The sequence below is a fragment of the Podarcis raffonei genome, chromosome 17, assembly GCF_027172205.1.
Source record: "Podarcis raffonei isolate rPodRaf1 chromosome 17, rPodRaf1.pri, whole genome shotgun sequence".
Taxonomy (NCBI): Eukaryota; Metazoa; Chordata; class Lepidosauria; order Squamata; family Lacertidae; genus Podarcis; species Podarcis raffonei.
In genome coordinates, this window is record NC_070618.1 from 38,368,638 (window position 1) to 38,395,449 (window position 26,812).

At 46.1% G+C, this 26,812-nt stretch overlaps 1 protein-coding gene across 1 annotated transcript in view; it reads right to left on the reverse strand.

Moving 5' to 3' along the window:
* Positions 1-2,105: 2,105 nt before the first annotated feature.
* BGN (biglycan) overlaps positions 2,106-26,812 on the reverse strand; it is a 48,639-nt gene continuing 23,932 nt past the window's right edge. The window contains exons 2-8 of the mRNA XM_053371097.1: positions 16,125-16,373; positions 12,815-12,927; positions 11,540-11,753; positions 10,562-10,672; positions 10,062-10,155; positions 7,134-7,272; positions 2,106-6,010 (exon numbers count right to left, since the gene is read on the reverse strand). Of these exons, the coding sequence (XP_053227072.1) occupies positions 5,813-6,010; positions 7,134-7,272; positions 10,062-10,155; positions 10,562-10,672; positions 11,540-11,753; positions 12,815-12,927; positions 16,125-16,365 (1,110 nt within the window). The 5' untranslated portion in view covers positions 16,366-16,373 and the 3' untranslated portion in view covers positions 2,106-5,812. The remainder of the gene's footprint in view (positions 6,011-7,133; positions 7,273-10,061; positions 10,156-10,561; positions 10,673-11,539; positions 11,754-12,814; positions 12,928-16,124; positions 16,374-26,812) is intronic.

A 26,812-nucleotide genomic window follows, 5' to 3' on the forward strand; every position in this document is an offset into this window, starting at 1 on the left:
CACTACCCAAGCTTTTTGTCTCTTAGGGCCTGAGCCCCAGGATACTAGGCAATAGCCCAAGCCATATCCCATCCTAGTCTAGCTAATTTCCCTATCGCAGCTGACACAGTAGAGGCTTTCCTGTCTGGGAGCAAGAAAGAGGCAACCTATAGGGCCTGCTGACACATTCTCCTGCACAAAGTCCACTGGAACAAAAGAGGAGCTGAGCTGATCAAGAGCCCTGCTGTGGACTATAGTCTTTGAGAATGCCAGGGCTGGCCCAAGACATTTTGGTACCTGAGGCAAAATGGTATCTTCCTCCCTGCCAGGAGCATACCCTCCAACATTTATTCGATGAAAATAGGAACATCCCATTACATAATGATAATTTTTCTATTTATACCCCACACATCTTCCTGGGTTGCCCCAGCCACTCTAGGCAGCTTCTAACATACATAAAACATAATAAAACATTAAAAAAAAAACTTCCCTTCAGATGGCTCAGGGGTCAGATAACTCCATACCCTCCAACATTTCTCCAATGAAAATAGGGACATCCTAAGGAAAAGTGGGACATTCAAGGATCAAATCAGAGACTGGGACGGCTTCTCTAAATCAGGGATGTCCTTGGAAAATAGGGGCACTTGGAGGGGCTGAGTGAGTGAAGATCTACATCAGGAACAAGGTGGGAGTAAATATCTACATTGGGACCTGCTGCCCCTGTGGATCCTGCCACCTGAGGTGGTTGCCTCACCTTGCCTCAAGGGTGGGCTGGCCCTGGCTAAAGCACATCAAAGAGGCAACCTCAGAATTCAATTTATGAGAAGCTTTAAGTTCTTTCACCCAGCATTACATGCTGAGCAGGCAACGTGAACCAGCCTATCCTAACATATCCACATTCAGAATTTTGGTTCCAGGTCCAGATAAGGGCAGAACTCCTATTATGTCTTCAAAACTATGCACACAATATGTATAGCCAGAATGTATCAAACACAGATTTCATATATATTTATAGCAAGGATAATATTTTCATAATCATGATAAAAGAATTGGGTTCCAAGAAAGCAATAATTAATTTGATATGGGAACAAGTGGAAATCATAAAGTTAATTGGGATGATATGTCCATCATAACAGTAAGGGAGAAAATGAAGAAATGAAATTTGACACATGCACATGCCGGTCCCACTTACTGAACATGGTGCACTCCCTGGAAACATAGGAGCCAACTCCTGGGGGCTTGAGGGGTCTTCAGCCCCCCCCCCCGCAAAATATTTGAGGGGGCTTGTCCTCCCATAGTTGATGGGCATTGCCATTCAAATAGTGTGTGCGTGCGCACTGTGTCATGTGATTGATTATGCAGGGCAGGGCCTACCTGCCACCCTCGCCTCCAATATTTTATTCAGCTTGGCACCCCTGCCTGGAAATCATTTGTTAGGCAAATGTTCACATAACAAGTTGACAATTTCCATTGATTCCTATGGGGAAATTTCTAATGTGTTTGTCACTGTGGCATTTTGTCCCTGAAAAGTCTTCCCAACCCAAGAAAACTTAGGAAAAAAATGCTCATTTTTCCAATCCCTCCCTCCATTCCTCAACCAACCAGCAAAAAGCAAATAAGAAAGAAAAATAATGCTCTCTGTTTGGATATCTGAATCTATGGTTACTACCCTGAGGTTTGGGTACTAATTCCTCATGTTTGGATAAGTGAATTTTTGCATAGAAAAAGTTTGTAAAGAGGGACCTGTATGTATATAAGAAGCAGGTGTAACAGATTTGCTTCTAATAAGGAAATGAATACACATATACACATTTTTAGAAGAAAACACTTAAATATTTAAATATTTGATATTGAGATTTTAGTAATAATTTGTACATTTATGGAAGAAAATAGATTTGCATTTAGCAATAATTGTGAAGCCAAAGGTTTTCTATTATGATATCACAGAAATATTGAATGGTTTCTATAATAGGAGGTGTTACATTAAACATCAGTAAGAACTTTCTGACAGTTTAACAGTGGATTGGACTCCCTCAGAAGGTGGTGATCTGTACCCAAATCAGTCCAGAACAGACGTTTCCAAGTAGGAAAGACTCTATTCACCTCCACAAAATGATACACAGCCATTAAAGGTTAGCAATTATCACTAACTTTATTGGACACCTTTACAGAAGTTAATATTGCACATGGTTTAAGAGAGCGTTTAAAAAACAACAACCCAAAGAGATGTTTTTAAAAAGAGAGCAAAGACAGTCTTACAAAGACATTCCCTACATCCAGATAGAGAGCCGAAGGCTTAGAAGTCAAATTCACAAGGAGGCCAGAGGTCCCAGCCTCAAGATTCTGAAGGAAATGGGTACCATTATCCATTAAAACGGTTTTTATTTTCTACATAGGTCACTGTGGGAATGCAAGTTATCTGTAAGAGCAACCACCTTCCTGACCTTCCAAGTTTTGTCCCCCTCCTCACTTTAACCAAATGGCTAAGCAAAGCAACAGATCCACCTGCTGACAGTTTAGGAAATGCAATCAAAGGCATTGTGGTGGTGCGAAGTTAATTTTAAGGCACTAGGGAAGAAGCCACAGGGGTTGCCAGATGCTGTGTAGATGGCTGCCAAGTGGCTGTGCATAGGAGAGACACTGCAGTGCACAGGGAGAGCAAGCGGAACCAAAACTGGAGTTCCTTGAATTAAAGAGAGAATTCCACCATGCAATACTGGACTAAAGGAAGTGAGCATAAACTGGGGTTTTCATCTCCAAAATTATTCTCCTGCAGCCCCAATCAACTGTCATTCTTTGTATACACAGGCATCACTTTTGCTGGGTCATAAACACATATAAGAAGCCATGCAAAAAAGGTAGCTGTGACATAAGTTCCTTCATTGGCGGGGCATATATATATATATATATGCACACACCCTTTCCCTTCTATTCTGGAGCTGCTGGATCTTGCCTTAAAATCTAGCCTCACTCTTCTAAGAACATTCCTTCTATATATATTTAAAAATACAAATAGCTTCAGACAAGCTTTGTTGCAACACCTCCCCTTTTCTCCAGGGGGTTTCATGTGTTCTCCCACATTGATTTCCTCCCACCCCCTGCAGAACTTGGATGGGGAAATTCATTTGTTTTATTTGTTTTCTCCAGTCGTCCCTAACCAACTTCAGCATCCTCTCCAGGGGTGCCTCGGCCACATCCAGCAGCGATCAGTGCTTGGGCCTGAAATCTGTGCTCTGAATCTGATTTGGGGTTGCTTGATGTCTGAGAGTTGACTTGAAATGTCAGGGTCTTCAGCTTCCTTTTCTGGGTCTCAGGGACAGCATTCAGAGAGGGAGGTGGGCTGTCCCCCACCCCCTTCCCTCTTGTCCTTCAGGCTTCCCTCCTGAGGCACCAGGGCTGCACAGGCAAGCCCTGTTGTCCTCTGTGGCCCCAGCAAGCACTACTAGACCTCACCTCCACCTTATCAGGCTACACCCACCTCACGTCTACCTGGCACCACCCTCTGAGCCTCAGGGAGCCTGGACACTGTCCTTGGGGTTTGGGCCTTCAAGGCGATCAGCACTGCCAGCTTCTGCATTTTGGAATGGCTCAGGGAAGTTGGCCTTTGAGAGCCCCTCAGGCACCCAGGTAAGCAAAGGCAAGGCAGAGGAGGGGTTGGGAACTGAGGGAGCACCTCCCTTCCCCCTGCCCCAGACCCCTGGGACCCTCCCCAGGCCGCAGCGTCTTGGTCTGGCTGTAATGTGCCCTGGCTGCAACGACTCTTGTTTGTCTGGATGGTGGTTGGAGGAGGTGTCTAGCCTACTGTGCAAAGGAAACATTCTGTGCAAAGCATACTGTGCAAAGCATACATGTCTAGCCTACATTCGTTGCTTGGCCGGTTTTTGCCTCTGGCCCCGACTGGCACTCCCCAGAATGGGAAGGCAGCCCCTGGGCTGAAAAGGTTCCCTGCTCCTGCCCTATCCCACCGCAGGGGACTCCAGGGCAGCCTCCCCCTCTATGCAGAGCCTGGCCAGGTTGGAGGCAGCACATGCTGTCACTCACTTGGCTGGGCTTTCCTCATTGCAAAAGGGAGTGAAAATAGGAGCGGTGATGCTCAGCCGCTGGCTCCCAGCATCTGCCCAACCCTACCACAAACATGGGGCCAGATGTGGCAGTTAGGAGCTAGATTGGAGGAGGAGCTGTGGGGTTGAGCTGAAACGATGCTCTGTGGTCACACGGGGTTGGGGGGCTGCGTTCACACTCGTGTTATCCTTTGAATGTCTGCATAGGGCCAAGAAGGCCGCAAAAGGTTTGTTCCGATCTTAACATTATTGTACACCCGCCATTTTCAGGTGCCATGTGCACCCAGAAGACCCCTATTGTAGATATTTTTCTACAATAAAGATCTCAATGGGAGCAGAATAATGGGTGTCTCGGATCACTCTGATTTGGAAGCCAAATTGCTAGGGGCTGCCACTCAGATTTAAAATGGCTACACTACAGCCTGAAACTGATTTTATGGTCATTTCCTTTCCCCAGAATACCCTGGGAAATGTATAGGAGGAGGGAGCAGAGAATTTTCAGTTTTGCTCACCAAACTTCACTTTCCAGGATTGTGTCAGAGGAAACCACCGTGACTAAGCTGGTATAAAATTGGTATACATTTGTAACATCAGCAGTGTTTCCCTCTTCTTTCTTTTTTTAACACACAGAGGCTGTTTTTGAAGTTTGAGCAAATGCAGTAAAAGAAATGCAGAATTCACATGGGCACTCAGTTTTCAGCACTTCCTATAATGTGCACGGCTGTCCAGATCTACAGGTTGGAGTCTGGAAAATGGCATCCCCTCTGGAAACTGGATGGTACAACTGCTTTACGGGGGCGGGGAGGGGGGAATATTCTCACATAGATATTTGCCAAGAGCACCCACAGCCATTTGGGTAGTCGGCAAAGGACTAAATCTGTGCATGCAATTCAGGAATCATTCCCATGTTACGTTATTGTGCACATACAGGCCTACACTTTCATGTTGAGATACATGCACACTGTAATGTAGAAATGGCTATAGTGGATTGGGAAAGGTTCACCTCAATGTATGGGGTGTGGGGAATGCACTGATATGGCCACTGCCTTGTTTACCAATACATGTGACCTCATGGATTCATGGACTTGAGCGTAAAAAGCTGTAATTTGTGAATCTGCCTTAAGAGCGTCTGATAGAAAGAAGCACAGGAAACTGCCATATACTGAACCAGACCATTGATCCATCTTTTGTCTGCACCGACTGGCAGTGGCTCTCCAGTATTTCAGACAGGGGACATGCCTAAACCGACATGGAAGTGCCAGGGGTTGAACTTGGGATCTTCTGGATGCAGAGCATGGGCCCTAAAACCAAGCTGGAGCCCTTCTCCAACGACGGCAACTTCTGGTGGTGGAGAATCCTCTGCATCCCTCACATCCTGCCCCACCCCAGGGCAGCAGTAGTGATCCTTCCCAAAGGAACAACCATGTTTGTCTAGCACAACGAATTCATTGAAAATGCAGCGTTATTGTATGGGCTGATGGTCGAAGCTGGTCAAATTGTAAGATCTGTACCTCTTTCCCTCCACATGTCAACTCTTCCCTTCCCTTCCCTTCCCATCCTATCCCTTTCTCTTCCTTGGGCATTGGCTGGTATTCTGCCAGGTCTCTTTAATTACCCTGACTGGGTCCTCCCCACTGGCTCCCTCCTCCCCAGAATGGCCTTTGCTTTTCCACATTCCCTTGCTCACCCCCCACCCCTACCCCCAGTATTCCCAATGGCTTTCTCTGTCCCTTCATCCCACCCTCCCTCCCCATCACCCTCCTCTAACTTCTTTATTTCTTGTAGTTTCCGAACTGGATAGCCAAGCGATTCGTAGCACAGCGGAAAGTAGCTGGTTGGACCTCCCAGTAGGGCACAGGGTTGGAAAAGAGGCTGATGCCGTGGTACGAAGCCCGCTTTACCCCAAAGCCTACGGGACAGAAGTCGTTCACACCAATGTGAGTGATGTTGTTGGAGTGAAGGTACACAACCTGTGGAAGGAGAAGTGAGACTTGGTTACCCAGAGGTGGAAGATCTGCTGAGTTTGCGTTTGTCAGCTTGTGAAGCAGCTGAGACCTGGGAAAGAGCTCTCCTTTGATATGACAACTCAGATCCTGCAAGGCTCCTCAAGGTAAGCTCAGCTGTGTGCTGTGGTTTCATAGGACTGCAGACAATATGCTGAATGAGCTGTTGGCCTACATTTTTTTAGCATCTTGGGAATCTCTACTGTTGATTTTCTTTTCAAAGAAGTGAATGTGTTTAACTTCAGGACAGCAAAAGAAACTCCCATTTTATTTACCTAGCCATGACGGTGCTGTGATTTCAATGAGTTTTTAAAATGCAAAACTTCACATGCTCAAACGGTGTTTTTTAAAAATTATAATTATCAAGGTTGGCAAACTGTATTTGTTTGGAAACCTCTTGCCTTCAGGCCTACGTAGACCCACCAGGCCTCCACATTTGCCTGTTTTGACCAAGCCATGCTCACTTGCCTGACACCATACATAACATCAGTTGGGGGGCAGATAAAGATGCAGTTGGGCCAAAGGGAGCCCCAGAGCAGGCATTGGTGATTGGTCTGCAGTCCCTGTAAAGCCTTGTGCTTTGCAAGTCCCAACACTTACCTGATGCGCAGCTGGTGCGCAGTGCTGCGGCTTGCATAGCTCTGTACAAGACACTTTGTGCCAGCTTTGTGTCTGCACGGGCAGAAATAGTTCTCCCGATGCCATTGTGAGATCAAGTGATTTAACTGATGGGTGGCCTTGCCCACTGATCAAACTTGACCCACAGGCAGTTGGGAAGAAAAGGATCTGGCCAGATCTAGTTCACCCCTACTGTTAATATATCAGGAATGTAGAGGCGGTTGCAAAGCATGAAATGATGGTTGGGGAGAAGAAAAATGTTAATTGTTTGTTTCACAACTCAAGCAAAACACATCCCAGCCTAAAGAGAAAGCTGCAAGATGACCTATCTGCAACACTGATGGTCCTGGTTCTCAGTTGCTGGATACCTTCATGAATGTAGGGTCCTACCAGCTGCCCAAACTTGCCTACTCCTGAAACTGGTCCTGCATTTGCTCACCTCTGCCACAAACCACCCCCGACCCCCTGGTACCTGCAGAAACTTGAGGCCAGGCAGTCCTGGAGGAACTCGTGACAGCTTGTTGTTATCCAAGTGCAGCTCACGTAGGCTGGGCAGGAAAGCCAGACTGCCGTTCTCAATCATGCGGATGTTGTTGTGTCCCAGGCCCAGCCTAGCAGGAGGAAAGGAAGGGGAGGTGACAAAGAAAACAGGGAAAGCAACAGCGGCTTCCAAATATCACCAAGGTCAAGTGAATCAAAATCTGTCTCTTGGAAAAGGGCAGGAGTTTGATGTAGGCTGGACTCTTGAAGAGTAATGGGGGAGATGGGAGGGTGTTCAGGGCTACAGCCAAAATTAGGATGGCCAGCGGCCCTCCTTTACACAGGGTGATCCTCTGTTCTGTAGGGTTGCCAGAGGACAGTCCTTTATTTGAAAGGATCCTCTGTTTCGAGGGCTGACCTCAGTCTGTTTAAAAAAATAAGGAACCATAAAACAGGGGGGGGGCTAGGGGTTTCTATCAACAGTTAGCAGCACCTGGTCAGCAGACCAAGTAGGTGTACAATACACCTCTTGTCATTCCCAATATGGTGAGATGTACCATTTTTCTGTTTGATAATTATTTCTAGTTTTGCATCTATACCTATAAATTACCTATGCACATTGTAGGCAAATTGATATCCTTTCTGCCCTCCTTTTTTGGTGATGCATAACTGGCCACCCTAGTCCAGAGCCCGGTGCATCTGTGACTCAGAAGGTGGTACCCAGCAGAGTCACATTCAAGCCCCAAAGCGTATGGCTGTGCAACATTGGGTCCCTGTGGCTGGCAGAGAGGCAGCATGAAACCTCAAGCTTAGCCAGGCCTTCTTTCCTTGCCTAATCAACTGATCAGTATCTTCCGTTTGGCCAATAGGGGCCTGGGGTTGGGAAGCCCCCATTGCCAAGTCTGGATTTGGAATATGGCTGGCTGTCACTCTGCCTCTTTTCTGCTTCCTTAATGTCCTTCCTCCAGTTCTTTCTCTGATTGCTAGAAGCTTCATGTTTCAGGTGTGTGGAGAAGAGAAGAAATGTGTTGCTGGTATAAAATGGGGGCTTAAACAGTTGCAACTACAAACCATTACAGCTACATGCAGCGTTCAGCCAGTGTCCACCTAACTATAAAATAAGAGAGGATGAGGTAGAGAGGGATCAGGGAAAAGCAAGCCATCTTGTTTATTGAGCATTCGTCCTGGTTTGTTTGCATTTATGGTTTAGGCCAGCAAATTCAAGGCTCAACATTCCAGTCAGAGACAGAGTTTGCCCCTGGCAGCATTCCTTTAAGTGTGGAAGATGGAGATAAAGCTGTCGTGGGACCTCTACAGATCCTCTTGCCTAATCCCTCCCGCCACCTAGCCTGTTCCTACACCTGCTGTGGCAAGCAGGTCTCCAGGTGTGGTGATCAGGAGGGAAGTGGCTATAACTAGGCCAGGGCGAGAACAGTCTCTCTTCCTGCTCTGGCCTGTGCCCTCTTCCTCCGCAGAGTCCTCTGACAGAGAGTGCCCCATGGGAAAGAGCCTCAGGTGCAAGTGCCTCATCTAGAGGGTCTGGTGGCTTTGGGGTAAACAGTGTGGTTCATGGAGCATCTGTTGTGTGAGAGCCGCTTTCAGGACGGTGGTAGAAAAGCAGGATAGAAATGTGCTTAATAAGCAACCAGCCAACCAAAGAAGGAAGGTGTATGAGGAGCATCACACTGAAAAGTGGCCTAGGAATCAGGACTAATAAGTATGGCTCTTTCTCCCTCTACTGGCTGAGACTTGAAATGGCAGGACTATTTAGGAGTTGATGGTTCTGAGGGCAAGTCAATGCTACAAACTCATACCAGCTTCAAATCTGCTTTACAAAAAGCTCCAGCTGCCTCTATTTTCTTGTGTCTGTTCCTTATAAAGAACTGTACCTGCCCTGTTTATATATATCCCTATAACTACCAGCCTCTTCCTTAAATATATATATATTTAAAAACGGGCAAGGGTTTACACTGGGAAAGAGGCGAACCCTGTCTATATTTGCCTGTGAGGTGTGCTCACTCCATCCTGAAATTTTCTGCCCCCCCTCCCCTGTTGAAGACCTCCTAGTCTGTTTTTGAATGCATGAATAGGGCTCCCATTTTTGTTCCTATTCTATCTTTTGGAGGAAATATTAGATATCTGAAAGCTAAATGAGTTGGGAAAGTCATCTATCTGCATGATGTCATGAACAAAATATTTGCCTCAGATGTTTTCCCTCATTGATTTCTGTCCTCCCTGCATTCCCTGCCACCCACCCACCACATTTTTTACAAAGAAAGCTTTGGAAACTTAACACAATAGTTGTGAAATTTCCGCAGGTGCAGATGGCTTATATTATGCAGCTATTCTGGCTCTTAATGGTCTGTGCATGTTGTTCTAGCCAAGGAGTCATAAACATGGTGCTTGCAGGGACGCAGGTGCCCACACCCGGCTCAAATACCCAGTTTGGCACATACCTCCATGCACATTTGCGTACTTGCACTAACACACACACAGGCTGGAGTGCCCCTCTGGAGGCTTCACCCGGGGCAAAAAAAAAACCTGTCTAGCCCCCCTGTAGCTAGGGCTACCTCCAGAACGAATTAAGTACTTAACCCGAGGTACCACTGTACACACATTTAACTTGTGTGCATTTGACTTTACATGCATGGAAGAAAATAAAAAAATAAAATAAAATTGGGGTGGAGTTCCAAGAAAAATTACTTTGGCAATCCCACCCAGCACTGAACCCAATCTGTCTTGACTATACGTGGTTTTGGCTGTAGGCATGATTCCCAGAAGGCAACTCTTGCATAAGTTGTAGACCTACTGTGCTGTAAACTGTCCTGTGATCCTTGGATAAAGGGTGGTATATAAATTTAATAAATGTTAAAATAAATAATAATAAACAAGCCATCTGGAGGAACCCAGCTCACACTACCTGTAGACTTTGGAGTACCGGATCAGATCCTCCAATTCAATTGCCTGGATCTTGTTGTGGTCCAGATGTAGCTCATTTAGGGTTTCAGGAAGATCTGGTTGTGGAGGCGGAGAGAGATTATTTTTATACATCAATGTATTGTATAGAAAGATTGATAGGATTACATTTCTGTACCACTTGCCTATCCCTGCAACCAGTGATTTTTTCTGGGGCGGACACAGGGGTCTGCATACCCCTAAACATTTTGTGAATCTAAGTTTGGCCTCATTGAGGGGCAGTATTTCAATGAGAGCAGGAAAATGAGAGTACCCCTAAACATTTTTTTAGTAAAAAAGCACTGCCCGCACCACAAATCAATGTTTTTAATGAAATCATGTCCTAAAGCCAGGAGCATGCATTGGTCTTATAGAGCAATTGGCTACCAGAAAATTACATTAAGAATAGCCAAGTAAAGCATTGCTATAAGGAGGTAGCTGTGAGAAAGAATTCATGCACATTACCTTTAGGTACCCCCGTGAGCTTTGCTTCTGAGATCCTCAAGTAGTTCAGCTTCAGACCATCAAAGGCACCAGGTTCAAAACCGCTGTTCTCCAGGGGGTTCCCTCCCATCTCTGTGAGGAGAGAAAACATGTCAGCTAGAACAAGAGCGTCCCATTCTTATCAGGCCCACATTTAATGCCAACATTTGGCATCTTTTTAATTGTTTTGTGTCCATTTCTCTCTCTAGGGTGGCCAGATGCAAAGGAGTATTGTTAAGCAACCTGTTGATAAGCTTTATGCTCACATAATTTTCTCTGATATATTTAAAAGGAATTCTTGGATTCTTAGTCTTGTATTTTAGTTATAATACAATTTTTATTTAATATGGTTAGTGTGCTATTGAATGCGAACACATTATTTTCTATAAACTGCTTTGAACACAAACGCATCTGTAGAAAATAAACTGATATTGACTTGGTTCGCAGGTAATGCAAAAGCCAAAACTGTGGCTTAGTGAGAACTGGTGAATGTGAAGACTCCCAGAGGGAAGATCGTGGCCATGGTGCTCTCCCCTGACCTGCTGGTGCTACGCTGCTTGGGCTAAGCCATGGCTTGATTTAAGATAGAATGCATTCTGTTAGCAGAAACAGCTTGCAAAAATGCGTACATTAGTAAAAACAGCATACAAAATGCGTACATTAGTAAAAACAGAATACAAAATCAAGAGAAATTTGCACTAAAATGCTGACAAATTTTGATGAGGATAAAATAAAATGAAACTGCAAATTGCTGCAGAAACGTGGAGGATTGAATTTAAGATTGGGGAAAGAACAAGAACCTGATGGAGTCAGGTCCTTCCATCCCTAGCAGTAACCAGTGCTTATTCTGACCAGCTCCCAACGTTCCTCAGAAAACTCATGGAATGGGACAGCTGACAAAGCATGTCTAGGGAGGAACGGCCCAGTGGGCATCAGTCCAATAGAGCAGCCATGTCTCACCAATGCAATTCATGTTGTTGAGCCCATTGAAGACATCCTTGGAGACCTTCTTGATCTTGTTATCATGGATGCGGAGTTCAACCAAGGAGCTGGGCAGGTTAGGAGGGATCTCCACCAGGTTGTTCTTGGAGATGTAGAGTTTCTGCAGCTTGTGCAGTGGGCTAAAGGCCTTTGGGTGGATCTTGGAGATCTTATTGTTCACCAGGACCAAGGCCTGCATCCACAGAAAGAAACTGCGTGAGGAACGAGGTACATGGGGTGGTGGTGGATGGGCATAGAACAGGGAATGGAATCCATCCTTCAGGTAACTTTGCCAGTGGCCAGGAATGGGGCAGTGAGAAAGGAAGAAACCTTCCACCATTTCAGTCCAGAAAGGGATATATTAGGGAAGGGAAACCCAGGCTTGCATATCAGAGGTTCCAGTCTCAATCCCTTGGATTTCACCTTGAAGAATCTTGGGAAATGGTCCTTGCCTGAGATCTTGGAGAACGGCTACCAGTCAAAATAAACAGTACCCAGGGGACTTGCTCAGTGCAAGGCAGCTATTTATATCCTTAAGAGTGGGTGCTTATGTGGGGAGATCCTGACTTCAATTCTCACAATGAGGGATAAATGCAGGAGGATTGACAGGGCACTGACCTGTTTGTTGAGCATTCATCCTGATTTATTTGTGGGGAGGTTAGATTATGTTGCATTGAAGCAAGTGTTGCCCCACACTTTCTAGTGCATTTCCCCATCAGCGCTTATCCACACTTACCTTTCCTCTGCTTTTCCCAGGCACAGATCCATACTTTAAAGCTCCGTGTCCAAGTGCCCTTTTATTTCCTCCAGAGCTTTCCTTGCAAAAACCTACTTCTTTAAAGCTGAATTTAAAACTGGAATTGCTGTTAGCTCTGATTCAGCTTTAAAGAGCAGGTTTTTGTGAGGAAAGCTACAGAGGAAAAGCAAAAACAGGGTGTTTGGACATGGGGCTTTAAAGTGCAAACTATGCTTGGAAAGGTAAGTGTGGCTAAGCCCTGTGTTGACAAGGGTGAAAAATGCAGGTGCACACCCTAATTCTACCAGCAGAGGGTAGTGCACAGATAAGGTGAGGAGGACGAGATGGAGATCAATGCTGTCTTTTTAAAAATGTGCTTTAAGGGAGTGCAGCGAGAGTTGTGGCTATCTCTCCACAGGCAGAGCAGAGAGACAGGGGCTCAAAGCCTTTGCACAAGCCTCTTTTACAATAAAGACTGAGGTAATAGGTTGAGGAGAGGAAGCTTTTGCCATACTTACATACAAGTGATGCAGCCCCTTAAAGTCATCTTTGCGTAGTTCAGTAATGTGGTTGTTCTGCAGATCCAGCAATTTTGTATCTCGCGAGATCTCCTTAGGCACTTCCTTGAGACCTGGATGAAGCAGGTGAAGAAGGATGGATAGAGGGGTTAGGAAAAGTTAATAGGGCAGGTTAAATCATTGTGGCAGTTGCTAAGCAGCCCAGAAGGACAGAGCCAGGACTGGCCCAAGATAATTTACTGCCCAAAGGGATACAGAATGGTGCAAATCAAACAGGCATGTCCCAGAATGCTTTGCACTGTTGCAGAGGATTCTGGGAGTGAAACTCTTGCACCGCAGAGATAAATTAATGACCAATTTAAAGGTAAAGGTGAAGGGATCCCTGACAGTTAAGTCCAGCCGCAGACGACTCTGGGGTTGCAGTGCTCATCTCGCTTTACAGGCTGAGGGAGCCAGCGTTTGTCCGCTCTGCAGACAGTTTCTCTGGGTCATGTGGCTAGCATGACTAAGCCGCTTCTGGCGCAACAGAACACTGACACCAGAGCAGTGCACAGAAATGCCATTTACCTTCCCGCCAGAGTGGTACCTATTTATCTACTTGCACTTTTTTTGGTGTGCTTTCAAACTGCTAGGTTGGCAGAAGCTGGGACTGAGCAACGGGAGCTCACCCTGTTGCGGGGATTCGAACCGCCGACTTTCTGATAAGCAAGCCCTAGGCTCAGTGGTTTAGACCCCAACGCCACCCATGTCCCATAATGACCAATTTAAGGGCCTGCAAAAAGCAAGAGCGATGCCATCTTTGCAGCAAACAGGATTCTAAGGTGTGTTGCCACTGCAGGAGGGGAACCGACTAGTCTGGACGCACGTGCTGCCTCTCATCTAGCCAGGCCCTCCCCTTGAAGTAAAAATGCAACGTCCCCTGGCTGCCAGCTCTTCCTACTCAAGACGGCATGATTTGAAAAGCCCAGAATCTGTTGAGCTATCAGAGCCACTAATCCTTTGAGGTATGTGGGGTTCCAGAAGGCTGTGCAGGGTGAGGATGCTGTGCCCACCCATCATGTCCTGCCTGGAAACCCAACAATACCTAGAACCACTTCTGGGTTAAACATGAGTTTGTTAGGCATGGATTGGGAACGCTGTTCTAACTTGTATCCTCTTTCCTGTCACTTCTACCAACCTAATAGTACAAAAGCACACCAGTGCAAGTAGATAAATAGGTATGGCTGCAGCGGGAAGGTAAATGGCATTTCCATGTGCTCTGGCTTCCGTCACGGTGTTCCGTTGCGCCAGAAGGGGTTTAATCATGCTGGCCGCATGACCCGGAAAGCTGTCTGCAGACAAACGCCAGCTCCCTCGGCCTCGGCCTAAAGTGAGATGAGTGCTGCAACCCCAGAGTCGCATTTGACTGGACTTAACCGTCCAGGGGTCCTTTTCCTTTTACCTTTACCTCCTTCCTGTTAAAACGCACATGGAGAGTTACACACACACACACACACACACACACACACACACACACACACACACCTTGGTACTCTCCAGGTTTGCACCAATATGGGTTGCTAGAAATAATTTGGACCAAAACCAAGGGTAGGTCTCTCTCAAGCATATAATACTGTCATATTCTGACACACAAGTTTGAGAAGAACCCTCAAGTCCAAAACCATAATCACTCCTGATAAATGGGGCCATCAACATATAGCTTCCAAACAATGTCAGCGAATACTCAGTTCCTTTTTTCTTGTCTTTCTTTCTTTTACAATTGTTGATCAGTTACCTTTATTTTATATGTCATTTATATAAGACCTTGCATTTTACTCTTAGTTGGCCTCCTAATTGCTATTTTGCATAACCACCAACAGAGGGTGATAGAGCACCATTAAGACCAGGCATGTATTGCAAAATATAGAGCAGCCTAAGAGCAGGGGTTGGCAACCTAAGGCCCGGGGGCCGGATCCGGCCCAATTGCCTTCTCAATCTGGCCCACAGACAGTCCAGGAATCTGTGTGTTTTTACATGAGTAGAATGTGTCCTTTTATTTAAAATGTATCTCTGGGTTATTTGTGGGGCATAGGAATTCGTTTACCCCCCACCAATATAGTCTGGCCCACCACATGGTCTGAGGGACGGTGGACTGGCCCACGGCTGAAAAAGGTTGCTGACCCCTGCCTAAGAGGGTGGAACTGAAGACTGCAAGGGGGGGGGGCAAAAAACCTGCGGCCCTTCTGTATGGTGTAGTGGTTAGCATGTTGGAATAAGATCTGGGAGACCAGAGTTAAAACTCAGCCATGAAGCTCACTGGGTGACCTTGGACCAGTCACTGCTTCTCAGCCTAACCTGCCTCTCAAGGTTATTGTGGGGATCAAATGAGGAGCCAGAGAACCATGTCTGCCACCTTCAGCTCGTTGGAGGAAAATGTGGGCTATTAAATGCAAGGAATAAGTAAAATAAAATGCACTTTGACCACCACACCCATCATCCCTGACCATGCTAGCGGGGCCGATGGAAGTTGGAGTCCAATGGGATTTGGAGGCTCCCCTTTCCTTGTGTATAAGAGGCAGTTGGGCCCCAAGTGTGTGACTGAAACTTGGACCATGATAGCAGGCTCCATGTGCTTCAAGTTCCCCAACAATAGTTTTCAGAGTACAGTGGTACCTCTGGATGCGAACAGGATCCATTCCAGAGCCGCGTTCACATCCTGAAGTGAACACAACCCGCATCTGCATGTGTGCGTGTTGCGATTCGCCGCTTCTGTGCATGCATGTGACGTCATTTTGAGCGTCTGCACATGCGCGAGCAGCGAAAACCGGAAGTAACACGTTCCGTTACTTCTGGGTCACCGTAACCTGAAAACGCTCAACCTGAGGCATATTTAACCCGAGGTATGACTGTAATGGGTGCGTGGCACTGTGGGTGGTGCAGAGCCTAGGGCTTGCCGTTGCTCGGTCCCTGCTCCTGCCAACCTAGCAGTTCGAAAGCACAAAAGTGCAAGTAGATAAATAGGTATTGCTCCAGCGGGAAGGTAAACAGCCTTTCCGTGCGCTCCTCTGGTTCGCCAGAAGTGGATTAGTCATGCTGGCCACATGACCCGGAAGCTGTACGCCGGCTCCCTCGGCCAATAAAGCGAGATAAGTGCCGCAACCCCAGAGTTGGCCATGACTGGACCTAATGGTCAGGGGTCCCTTTACCTTTTATGACTGTAATATGTTGAGCCCTTTTGTTAGCTCTATCTACCTCACCCAGTGGCACACCACCGACTCCCTGTTTGCAACAGAATCCTCGGCCGCTTTTTTGCTCCCATGCTCCTACTCACCCAGGTCAGAGCATTGCACCACCCTGAGGTGGCAGTGGCAGCCAAAGGGGCAGAGGCCTGGATAGAAGGGCACGATGTCCTCAGCTTCGGCTCCTCCTGATGTAGGGAAGATGCCAGACGCCTCTTCCTCTTCTTGGACATTAGGATCATCCATGGAAAAGTCCCAGAAGCCTCTCTGCACAAATGGCAAGTCACTGCTCACCAGACCCAAGAGGGGCATCAGCAGAAGAAGGTGTTCCATAGTGGGAGCTGCTAGGCGAGGATATGAAAGAGAGAGAGAATGACAGAAGTCAGATTGTGCTGTGAGGGACCGAAGATGTGAGATCCACAAGGGCTTTAGAATCACAGAGCGTCTTAGTGTTCATAATCAGCAGGGCCAGAGTGGCATTGTCTGGCCCCTGCTGTTCACTTACCTCATTGCCCACTGCAATTCTGCCCCTCCCTCCTGAAACTCTGGCCCTCTGTCACTTCAGACTGGGCTTTCCCCATTTTCTGTCTGGCCCAGAGAGTCTCTGTTAATGGCTTTCTTAATGGGTTAATCTCTTGGCCATTCCTGTCATGGTTCTTCTGTCAGGCGGTTTCCAGGACACAGGAAAACTCCGCTTAAAATCCAACCCCTACTAGACCCATGAATTTAGGGGTTTACTTACATTCTTACCCTTTACTGAATCAAGATATTTTAGGGGAGCCTTGCCTCCCCAACTTATAATATTGTCTTCCATATAACTGTCCTTAAACTATGTTAACGCGTGGAGAGCTGTGCCCTGGCCTGCCTTATCTCCCTTTGGTCTTTTGTACAGGCACTTCCTGCTCTGGTACTGGAAGTGAGAGGGGCAGGGGATGTCTCAAGAAGGAACAGATGGTATGGATGTGAAGATGAGAGAGAACGGGCTCATCCAGACTTTCTTTTGTGCTGCGTTTCCAGTCACAGGTCCATGCTTTAAAGTTCTGGGTCTGAGGTGTGGAAAACCTGAATTGCCTAGAAAGTGCAGACCAGAAGCTAGGTGTGGATGAGCCCAGAAAAGAGCGTTCAACTCCTCTCCTGTTTACATAGGATGTAAGTCAACCTGCTGCTCTGTTTTACATGGAAGCAGCACAAATATGGCTTCTGGCATCACATCTACGTAAATTTGGCCATTTCCTAACCTACTTTACAAGGTTGTGGTGAAGATAAAAACATAGAAAGTACCACATATCGACCTGCAAACTGCTTGGAGGAAGGATGGGATGTGTACATGTCTGTGTGCATGTGTGTGTGTTCACGCGTGTGTGCCTGCCTGTGTTTCCAGATGGGGGTATGTATAATGTACTTCAAATGTACTTCAAAGTGGTAAGGGGTGTGGGTGGTGCTGTGGTCTAAACCACAGAGCCTAGGGCTTGCCTAGGTCGGCAGTTCGAATCCCCGCGATGGGGTAAGCTCCCGTTGCTCAGTCCCTGCTCCTGTCAACCTAGCAGTTTGAAAGCACATCAAAGTGCAAGTAGATAAATAGGTACCGCTCTAGCGGGAAGGTAAACGGCCTTTTCATGCGCTGCTCTGATTCACCAGAAGCGGCTTAGTCATGCTGGCCACATGACTCCCTTGGCCAATAAAGCAAGATGAGCGCCGCAACCCCAGAGTCGGCCACGACTGGACCTAATGGTCAGGGGTCCCTTTACCTTTACCTTTACTTCAAAGTGAGGCCTCAATACTGTAAACTTGTTACTGGAACATTGCAAATGGATCATTGGTAGCAGTTTGCTTCTCAGATCTGCTCCAGAAATGGTAAATTTGGATCAAATAGAATAAGAAAAAATGCAGGCTTGCATTTTGGTGACAATGTCGTCGTGTAGATGCTGCAACAAACTGCATGCATGAGAATCACCACAATAAAAGCCCCCTGTTTCTATTTTTGTGGCCCTCTTGTTCCACACCCTCCCTGTGCATGGTAGGAGATTATGCTCTAGGCAAGACTAGGCTGTATGGTAAATAACAGTGGTTGCTAATGAATATATAACGATATAAATCCAGTAAGTAAATGGTTGAGGGAGACATGAATTGAATGAGGTACTTCCTAGTGACTTGACTATGTCAGGAATTGAAAAACAGGGTAGGTGTGTGACTGAACCATGAGGGATTGATGAGGGAGCCATGAGTAAGTATCCACAGGAAGGAAGTGTGTATGCAAGAGCGTGGCCAGTTGCAACACAACTGACTGTGCACAAAGATCTCTCGAATCTGCCCGCAGGGGCTGCATTCACAGCCTGGATCCTGGCCTGTAGTTCTGGCCCACCAGGGCTGTGTGTGTGTGTGTGTGTGTGTGTGTGTGTGTGTGTCAGACCCTGCAGTTTGCAGCTGCATTTTGTTGCCCTCTATTCAGTCTGCAACTTGGAACAGGGCAGCACGCAGCTGTAACATTGCTCCTCTGAGGATGCCAACTGGTTTCTGCCAAGACGCATTTGAAAACATTAGTAGAGAGGGTTTGCCTTTTTCTGGTTGCACAGGAAACATTACTGGGACCTGGGGGCGATGAGGGGGAGCCTCTTGAGAAGGCTAAATGCCAGCTGCGGAGGTTTAAGTGTGTGTGTGTGTGTGGTTTCAATGCATAGCCCACCCAGTAGTGTAGCGTGGGGGGTGCAGGGGGGGCCGGCCGCACCGGCCGCAACATCTGGGGGTTAGGGTTAGGGTGCGCAAATCCACGGGTTAGGGGGCGCAAATTACTTGCCCTGCCCCAGGTGCTGACAACCCACGCTACGCCACTGAGACCACCATATGCTAAACAAAGGAAGGTAATAAGGTTACGGTCACTGCCATGCATAGCCCACTCCTACAATTCTCAAGCTCATATCTCTTATGGAAAACAATGCATTTGAGGGAGTACCTTCCCACTAGGGTTCCTTTGTATTTGGGACACTATCTCGATCTCTACCTCAGCCTTCGCTAACCCCAGATGTTGTTGAACTACAACTCCCAACAGCCTCAACTAGTACAGCCACGCTGTCTGCAGCTGATGGGAACTGTAGCTCAACATCTGCAGAGCACCAAGTTGGTGAAGGAGGTTCTACCCTGAGATTCTTCCATAGCGCCAGTTGTTTCTCTGTGCTTTTGGAGACCCCTTGCTTCAAGTCTTCCACTCCCCACCTCTGGTTTGTGGTCATAGAAAAAGGCAATGTCTTCTGTGAAGAGGTTGCCCCCCCCCTGTATTTTTGTGTTGTACTTTTATGTTGTGAACCGCCCTGAGACCTGCAGATGAAGGGTGGTATACAAATAAATAAATAAATAAATAAATAAATAAATTAATAATAATAATAATAATAATAATAATAATAATAATAATAATAATGTGACCGAAATAAGGCAGTTTGTTGCCACATGGTTTACTACTGGGCTACCTTTTCGTTCTTCTCTAGGACTCTTGTATCATCAGGGGTTTTGCCTTAGCAGAACAATATTTGCAGTTCGCTTCTCCCAGCTCCAAGCAACCTTTAAACAGATTTTTCCTCTCTGTGGTGGCTACTATACTTTGGTGACCTAATCTCACATCTGGTCTATGACATCTGTATCATCTGCCTTGGTGGCCTTCCCTCTGCAGTCAGCTCAGGAAGCTAAACTAATATTTCTTATTCTTCAGCTGTCATCATGTTATGTCTTTCCTTGAATCCTTACGCTTGCTGCCAGTCAAAGTCAGGAGTCCAGTCCTCAGGGTGACGGTGCCAAATGTGGGTTGCACACAGGGGTTTTTTTCCAGCTGGAACTGAATTCTGGCACCTCTCAGGTGGGTGCCATTGCCTTTATAAGAAAACAAGGGAGGCACCTCTTTTTCTAGAAAAATAGCCCTGGTTGCACCACATCCCTTCCTCTGCCCTCTCCTCTCTTTATTTTTAGAGCATTTCTACAGAGATTTTCACTTTGATTCTGCTTACCTTCAGATATATTATACACCTTTGCAGTGATAAACTATAGAATGCAAGAAAGGAAGATACTGAACAAAGGGGAAGTTGTTGTACTTTAAAGCTCAGTGACATGTGTGTTTCAAATCTTAATAAACATGTAAGAGAAAAATATTCTAGTTCTCCCATTTACTTTTTTAAAAAATCCCTCTCTCTGTCCCTGAGAATAGTTGTCTCCAGTGCTTTCTTCTCTAGAAAAACAGGTGCTGGTACTCACCATTAAGTTTAGTTACAGAAAGTGTCACACATTTTAACAACAAAAAAGATGTGCTGGTACTGTGTACCCCTGAGTACCCCCTGAAAAAGAAGAAGAAGAGGAAGCAGCACTGCTTGTCTCCATGCTGGAGCCCTTTGGCACTCCTGAGACATTGCTTCTCTTTAATCAGAGGGAAATGAAATTAGGAGAGAGGCTGCTTCCAGACATCCTGCTTATTGGGTGTTCATCCTGATTTGTTTACACAGAGTTTGTGAAGAGGTAAGGTGACACTGGTGCTTATTGAGCATCCATTCCTATATCCATTCCCCATCATTTCCCATATTGCAAGAAGTCTGTTTTTTGTTTCGGAGGAGGAAGCATTTTTTGTGCATGCAAGAATTCTGAATCAACTTTAATTGGTTTGTGTTGTGTTCTTAAATTTTGTATGGTTGCATGTCTGCTCAGAGTGCCTTTTGGCAAGCAGACAGAGTATAAATGGCTGAAATCACCCACCCCTTCGTTTGCCATTCGGCTCTCCCCTCACTGTTGTCAATTATTGAAAATTGTTCTTTATCCAAGGCATGTAGGCTGCAAAAGCCCTCTGGGTGGGGAGGGATGTGACCTCTCTGTTCCAGGCAGCACCTAATGTACCCATGGCTGGTAATCATTTTGAGCACTGGGATTTGGAGAACTTTATATGTTAAGTATGGGGGGCCCACCCAAGAAATTTTGTTGGCTGAGGCAGAAAAATCCTGAAGTGGCAGCACATACCCTTTCTTCTGTTTAATAGGGGACTTGGTCCACCAGGAAGGTCCCCTGCACAAACTCTGTCAATGATTAGGAGCAGCACAAGAGCTTTCCTGTTCAATTTCAATGAGGTTTTGCTGAGATAATAGAATCACAGAATTGCAGAGTTGGCAGGGACCACAAGGGTCATCTAGTCCAACCCCCTGCAATTCAGGAAACATTTGCCCAACATGGGGCTCAAACCCACAACTCTGAGATTAAGAGTTTCATGATCTACTGACTAAGCTACCCCAGCCACTGAATAGTGTGCCCCATGGGTCAGACTTGCACTGTCTCCCACTCTTAATTCCACTCTTAATTCCACCTGGTTGCATTAAATAGAATATCTTTTCCCTTGGCTCAGCTGTTAACATTTGCTCTTTTCCTACCAGAGCTATCTCCATCAGAAACCACTCAAGCTGGTGCTTAGAGAAGCATTACCTAGCGTCATATAAACCAGAGGTTACTGACTTACATCTTCTACTCCATGGGTAGGCAAACTAAGGCCCCGGGGCCAGATCCGGCCCAATCGCTTTCTAAATCCGGCCTGCGGATGGTCTGGGAATCAGTGTGTTTTTACATGAGTAGAATGTGCCCTTTTATTTAAAATGCATCTCTGGGTTATTTGTGGGGCCTGCCTGGTGTTTTCACATGAGTAGAATGTGTGCTTTTATTTAAAATACATCTCTGGGTTATTTGTGGGGCCTTCCTGGTGTTTTTACATGAGTAGAATGTGTCCTTTTACTTAAAATGCATCTCTGGGTTATTTGTGGGGCACGCCTGGTGTTTTTACATGAGTAGAATGTGTGCTTTTATTTTAAAAGCATCTCTGCGTTATTTGTGGGGCATAGGAATTCATTCCCCCCCCCCACACAAAAATAGTCCGGCCCCACACAAGGTCTGAGGGATAGTGGACCGGCCCCCTGCTGGAAAAGTTTGCTGACCCCAAAATCTACTCTTACATGTATGTGTGTGCTTAAAACATCTTCGAATCCTTGTGGTTCACCAATGTGCTGTAAATATGCGAAACAAAAATGTACACCTTTTGAAGATGAGAGGCAAAGTGCATACAGATAAAAGTTGTTTCCATATTTGTGTGGCTTATAAAGATCCACTGTTCCTGTATGCATATTTGGCAAGTTTGCTTCCACACATTCCCAGTCCTGTGTTTGCTACCAGTACCCAGGCACAGTGATTTCCCCTCACCCCCCAAGTACATATAAGCACCATATGCCTATTCTGTATGGCAGGTGCACCTCCAGACAGACAGAATCCATGTTTAGGGTCATCATTGCCAAAAAAAGAGGGTGCAAATTTGCATATGGTCATTTAGAAATATTTAGAAATAATAAATACCGTATTTTTCACTCTATAAGATGAACTTTTTCCCTCCTAAAACAGAAGGGGAAATGTGTGTGCGTCTTATGGCGCGAATGCAGGCTGCGCAGCTATCCCAGAAGCCAGAACAGCGAGAGGGATCGCTGCTTTTGCTGCGCAGCGATCCCTCTCGCTGTTCTGGGATTCAAAATATTTTTTTCTGGTTTTCCTCCTCCAAAAGCTAGGTGCATCCTATGGTCTGGTGCGTCTTATAGAGCTAAAAATACGGTACATCTGGAAAGGATTACTGTCATTGAAACAGAAACACATCTCACCATGGCAGAGAAGATGTCACACAACTGATATGCCTGCTTCCTCTGCTGACCAGGTGCTGCTAACTGTTGATAGGAAGTTTCAAGGCTCCCTTTCTATTGCTCCTTATCTTTTCAGCCAGACTTGGGACAGGACAGCCTTCCCAAGGGAGGACACCTTCAAAGAGAGGCCTGTCCTCTGGCAGCCCTTCAGAACGGAGGATTGTCTTCTGTATAGCAGCACACACAAGACACCCTGTCCGCATTTCCCATTGCATATAGTTTCCTATAGCAAGCCAAATCAGCACTGTTTATAGCTATAGAAGTTTATAGACACCCGGTCCTTAAGAAAGGAGAGTTCCTTTGCCTAGGTTGTGGCGTCCTGTAATTCCCTGGGGCTGAGAATAGCAGGACTGTAATTTACCAGCTATTTTCGCCTGCCTCCTGGCCTGTAGTGGTCAGAAAGAGACACATCCCTTGCCTCCCCACCCCCACCCCCCATGAGGGTTTCTTTGTACTGTGCTGCACGGGCAGGAAAATGATGGGAGCCTGCCATGGATTTAGTTGGCACTTCTCTCTCTCTCTCTCTCTCTCTCTCTCTCTCCACACCCCACTCCCTACCAATTCCCCCAGGTCTTTAGATGTGGAAAATTATAGCAAGTCATCATGGGTTTCCAGATGGCAATGCCTGCCGAGAGGTGAGATCATTGTGACTAGCTTGTGCAGGTCCCACGCCCGCTCTCTTACTGTAAGGAAGTAGGACTCATGTGAGCTGATGTCATGCAGTGAGTGTGCTGTGCAAAGTCTCTCCACTGTCAAAGCAGGCTTGCCTGCTTTTCATTTCTATTTGGACATGGGGGCTGCTTATATGTATATGTTTTAAGCCCATATTGGTGGACTATTTCTATTGCAGGTGTGAGCCAGGGGCAGCCAATGTGGCACTCTCCAGATGTTGCTGTACTCCAGCTCCCATCAGCCCCTCTTTGCAGGGCCAATGGTCAGGGATGATGGGAACTGTAGTCCAACAGCATCTGGCTCCCTGCCCCAAGTGAGCTGATTATGTTTCTTTTTCGTTTTGTTTCCCGCCCCAAAAAAGTACAAAAAGATAAGAGTTTCCCATTTTTTATGTCAAGATATTTGGCTCTTATAGGCAGCAGTGTATTTGGTCAAAGTGCAGGTCCCACAGGTTAGGGAGTTGGGGGCACCAAGAGTGGGGGAAGGGGGGCAGCTGGGCCTGTCCATAGTTACAGATGCTCATTTTATTATTTTTACTTCTAAAATGCACAACAAATTGTGCTTATTCTTAAGGAAGAATGTTTAGCCAAAGGGCAGCAGAAGCCAACCCCATTTTATTCACATAGCCATGATGGTAGCATGATTTAAGTGAATTTAAAATGCAAAAACTGCACATGCTCAGAGTATTTTTTTTAATAATCAGGGTTGGCTAGGATTGCCATACTTCAAACAGTCAAAATTTCCAAATGACAGTGGAAACATTGTGTGCTTCCCTTCAGTACTGGAGACTAAGATGCAAGAAGTTCTTTCAGTGAGGACGACCACCACTTAGGATCTAATCTTAAAAGCCATGTTCATGAAGTATCTTTTCCAGACTAGATTTGGAAACTTCAAGCAAAAGGTCATTAATTCTTCCCAGCCCAGCGTCCTAGATTTCACCAGGTGGAGCCTCCCTATTATTACTCTGTGTCGTGGACACGGCTGTGTGAATGCTGCAACTCTGCAGGGGTGCAGAAAAAGTAGAGTGTGTGGCAGTTGGCGGACTAAGATTTCCAGCAGCCAAGAGTTCCCCGCTTAACTCTTTGATCCTCACCATCACAGTGAATACATTATGGGGAAAGAAGCAACATGATGTCAGGAGACTGGCAGGTTTGGCCCATGGAGGCCTGGTCACCTTCAGATCTAGCTCTCATACCAAAAGTGATTCTTCACCTTTGTTTTAAGAACTGGTGACAGGTTGCTCATTTTCTTCCTCTGTTCCCTTCCCCCTTTTCTTTTGTGTAGTGTTTTTTACATTGTAAGCATGAAGGTAGGGACTCTCTTGTTTGTTCTGTAAGTGTTATGTACTGAGCTGAATCCTAGAACAATAGGATCCAGAATGCAGCAGTCTGATTGGTCCGCAGGAGCCACCCAATCCAGCTCCAGGTGGAAGGGAATCAGCGACTTGATTGGCCTGCAGGAACAGCCAATCAGAGACCTGGATGAAGTGAATCAGCAGCCTGACTGGCCTGCAGGAGCAACCTGAAATTAGCCAATCACGTGGGGCCCATTGTGTAAATAATGTATATTTAGCTAGACAGTTTGGGGGAATGTTTCATTCATTGCTACTATGAGCTGAATAAAGAGCATGAAATTCACACTCGACTCCGAGTATATTTCAGTAAGCCACTCTGGGAAGTTTTCCAGCTGCAAAATGGGGTAAACGTGCTTTAAAGAAATAAATAAAGGTAGCAAAAATGACGAGGAAGGTTTTGTCTCAGTCCCTGGATTCTTGTATAGTAAGAGAAAGCATGGTTTGCTCAGGGCTGTGATTCCCAGTTAGGGCCTCTGTCTGTCTCATGATGCTTCCTTTCTGACTGCTGAAGGGTCAGGAGCCAACAGTGGCGACCTAGCCAAAGGTACGCCTGGAAACTGCAAATCCTGAACCGGCGTCTGAAATTAGCAGAAAGTCTGAGCAAGGAGCTGTTACCTTTGGAGAGGAGCTGTGCTAACATACACTGCTCTGCTGATGGATCCCTTTTTTCCTTGGACACTTGCCTTTCTGCAGAGTGTGCTTTTATTTTCTTCACACACACACACACACACACACACACACACACACACCCTTAAAAATAATAATACTGTTTAAAGAGGCAAAGGTTTACAACATTACTACAGGTTCCAGAGACAGGGAATTTTCTGTACAGAGCCAGAGGCTCAAAGTTTCCTGGATGCCTCAAAGCCGGAAGCTCTTTTCCCTAAACCTAAATGCATGGCGAATTTGGGTGGTGAGATTGCCCAGTGCTTAAAGGGACTCTTTTCTTTGTCTGGGCTGTGCCCTAACCCTTTCCTCCTAATCCTAAATCTAAACCTTGGCTCCCACAGAGAGTGACCAGCTGCGCAGGTTAGCAGATTTAAGGCACCTGCACCTTAAATCAAGGATGGGGAGCTAGATGGTCCTCTTGCACACAGGCCTCAGCAGACGTTTTGAGATTATACAGTGTAACAGAATGCTGGTGCGCCTGCCCATTCTAAGAAAATCTTCAAATCAGAGCAATATCCTCAGCCTCAAGACCAGGCAGAGATTGTTTCCCATCAGCTGAAGTCCAAAAGATATGGAGGATACCAGGTTAGTGAAAGGTGGTTTCCCTTAAATATTGCTACTACCAATATTTGGTGCTCCTAAATTATACCTTCAGTTTTTCTTAGAACTGAAAACCCATATTCTAGAAACAAAATGGCAATTGTCTCTTTTTTAGTTTCTGACTCAAACGCATGTCAATGCCAGGAAGGTAGATTATCCAAACTCTGAGCTGGTTTGGGACAGAGGCTACCATGAAGCAGGCTGCTTCAGGCAGCAGGATTTAGGAGGATAAGTATATGATGGCAGGAACTGCTGTCTGAATGGTGCAGCAAGACACTTGAAAGCAGGAGTTTGAACTTTAGGCTGGCAGGGTCTGGCTTATTTTTTTTCCTGAGCCCCCAGGGCCAACAAATGGACAAAATTTCCCTATGGAAAAATGTGCTGGATATTAAGAATTAAAGAAAATAGTACCTCTGAGTGAAGCCTTATTTACCTAGGGATCCATCAGCCACGCCATCCCCGGACCTTGGAGGGAACAAAAGTACCAGGAAAGCAAAATCTTCTTTGGAGAAAAAGAGTTTATTGAAATCTGTGTACAAAGACATTTTGTACACAGAGACAACCAGTTGGATAGCTCCTGAAAATACACTGGCTGTAAATACATGGCATTTGGCAGGCATTCTTATACTGTAGGTACACATTTCTCCACCAATCAGCAATTGCCAACCTATAGGTACACCTCCCTTCCACCAATCACCAATTGCCAACCTATAGGTACACCTTCCTTCCACCAATCACCAATTGCCAACCTATAGGTACACCTTAGGAGGATAATCACGTTAAGCACGTTCCT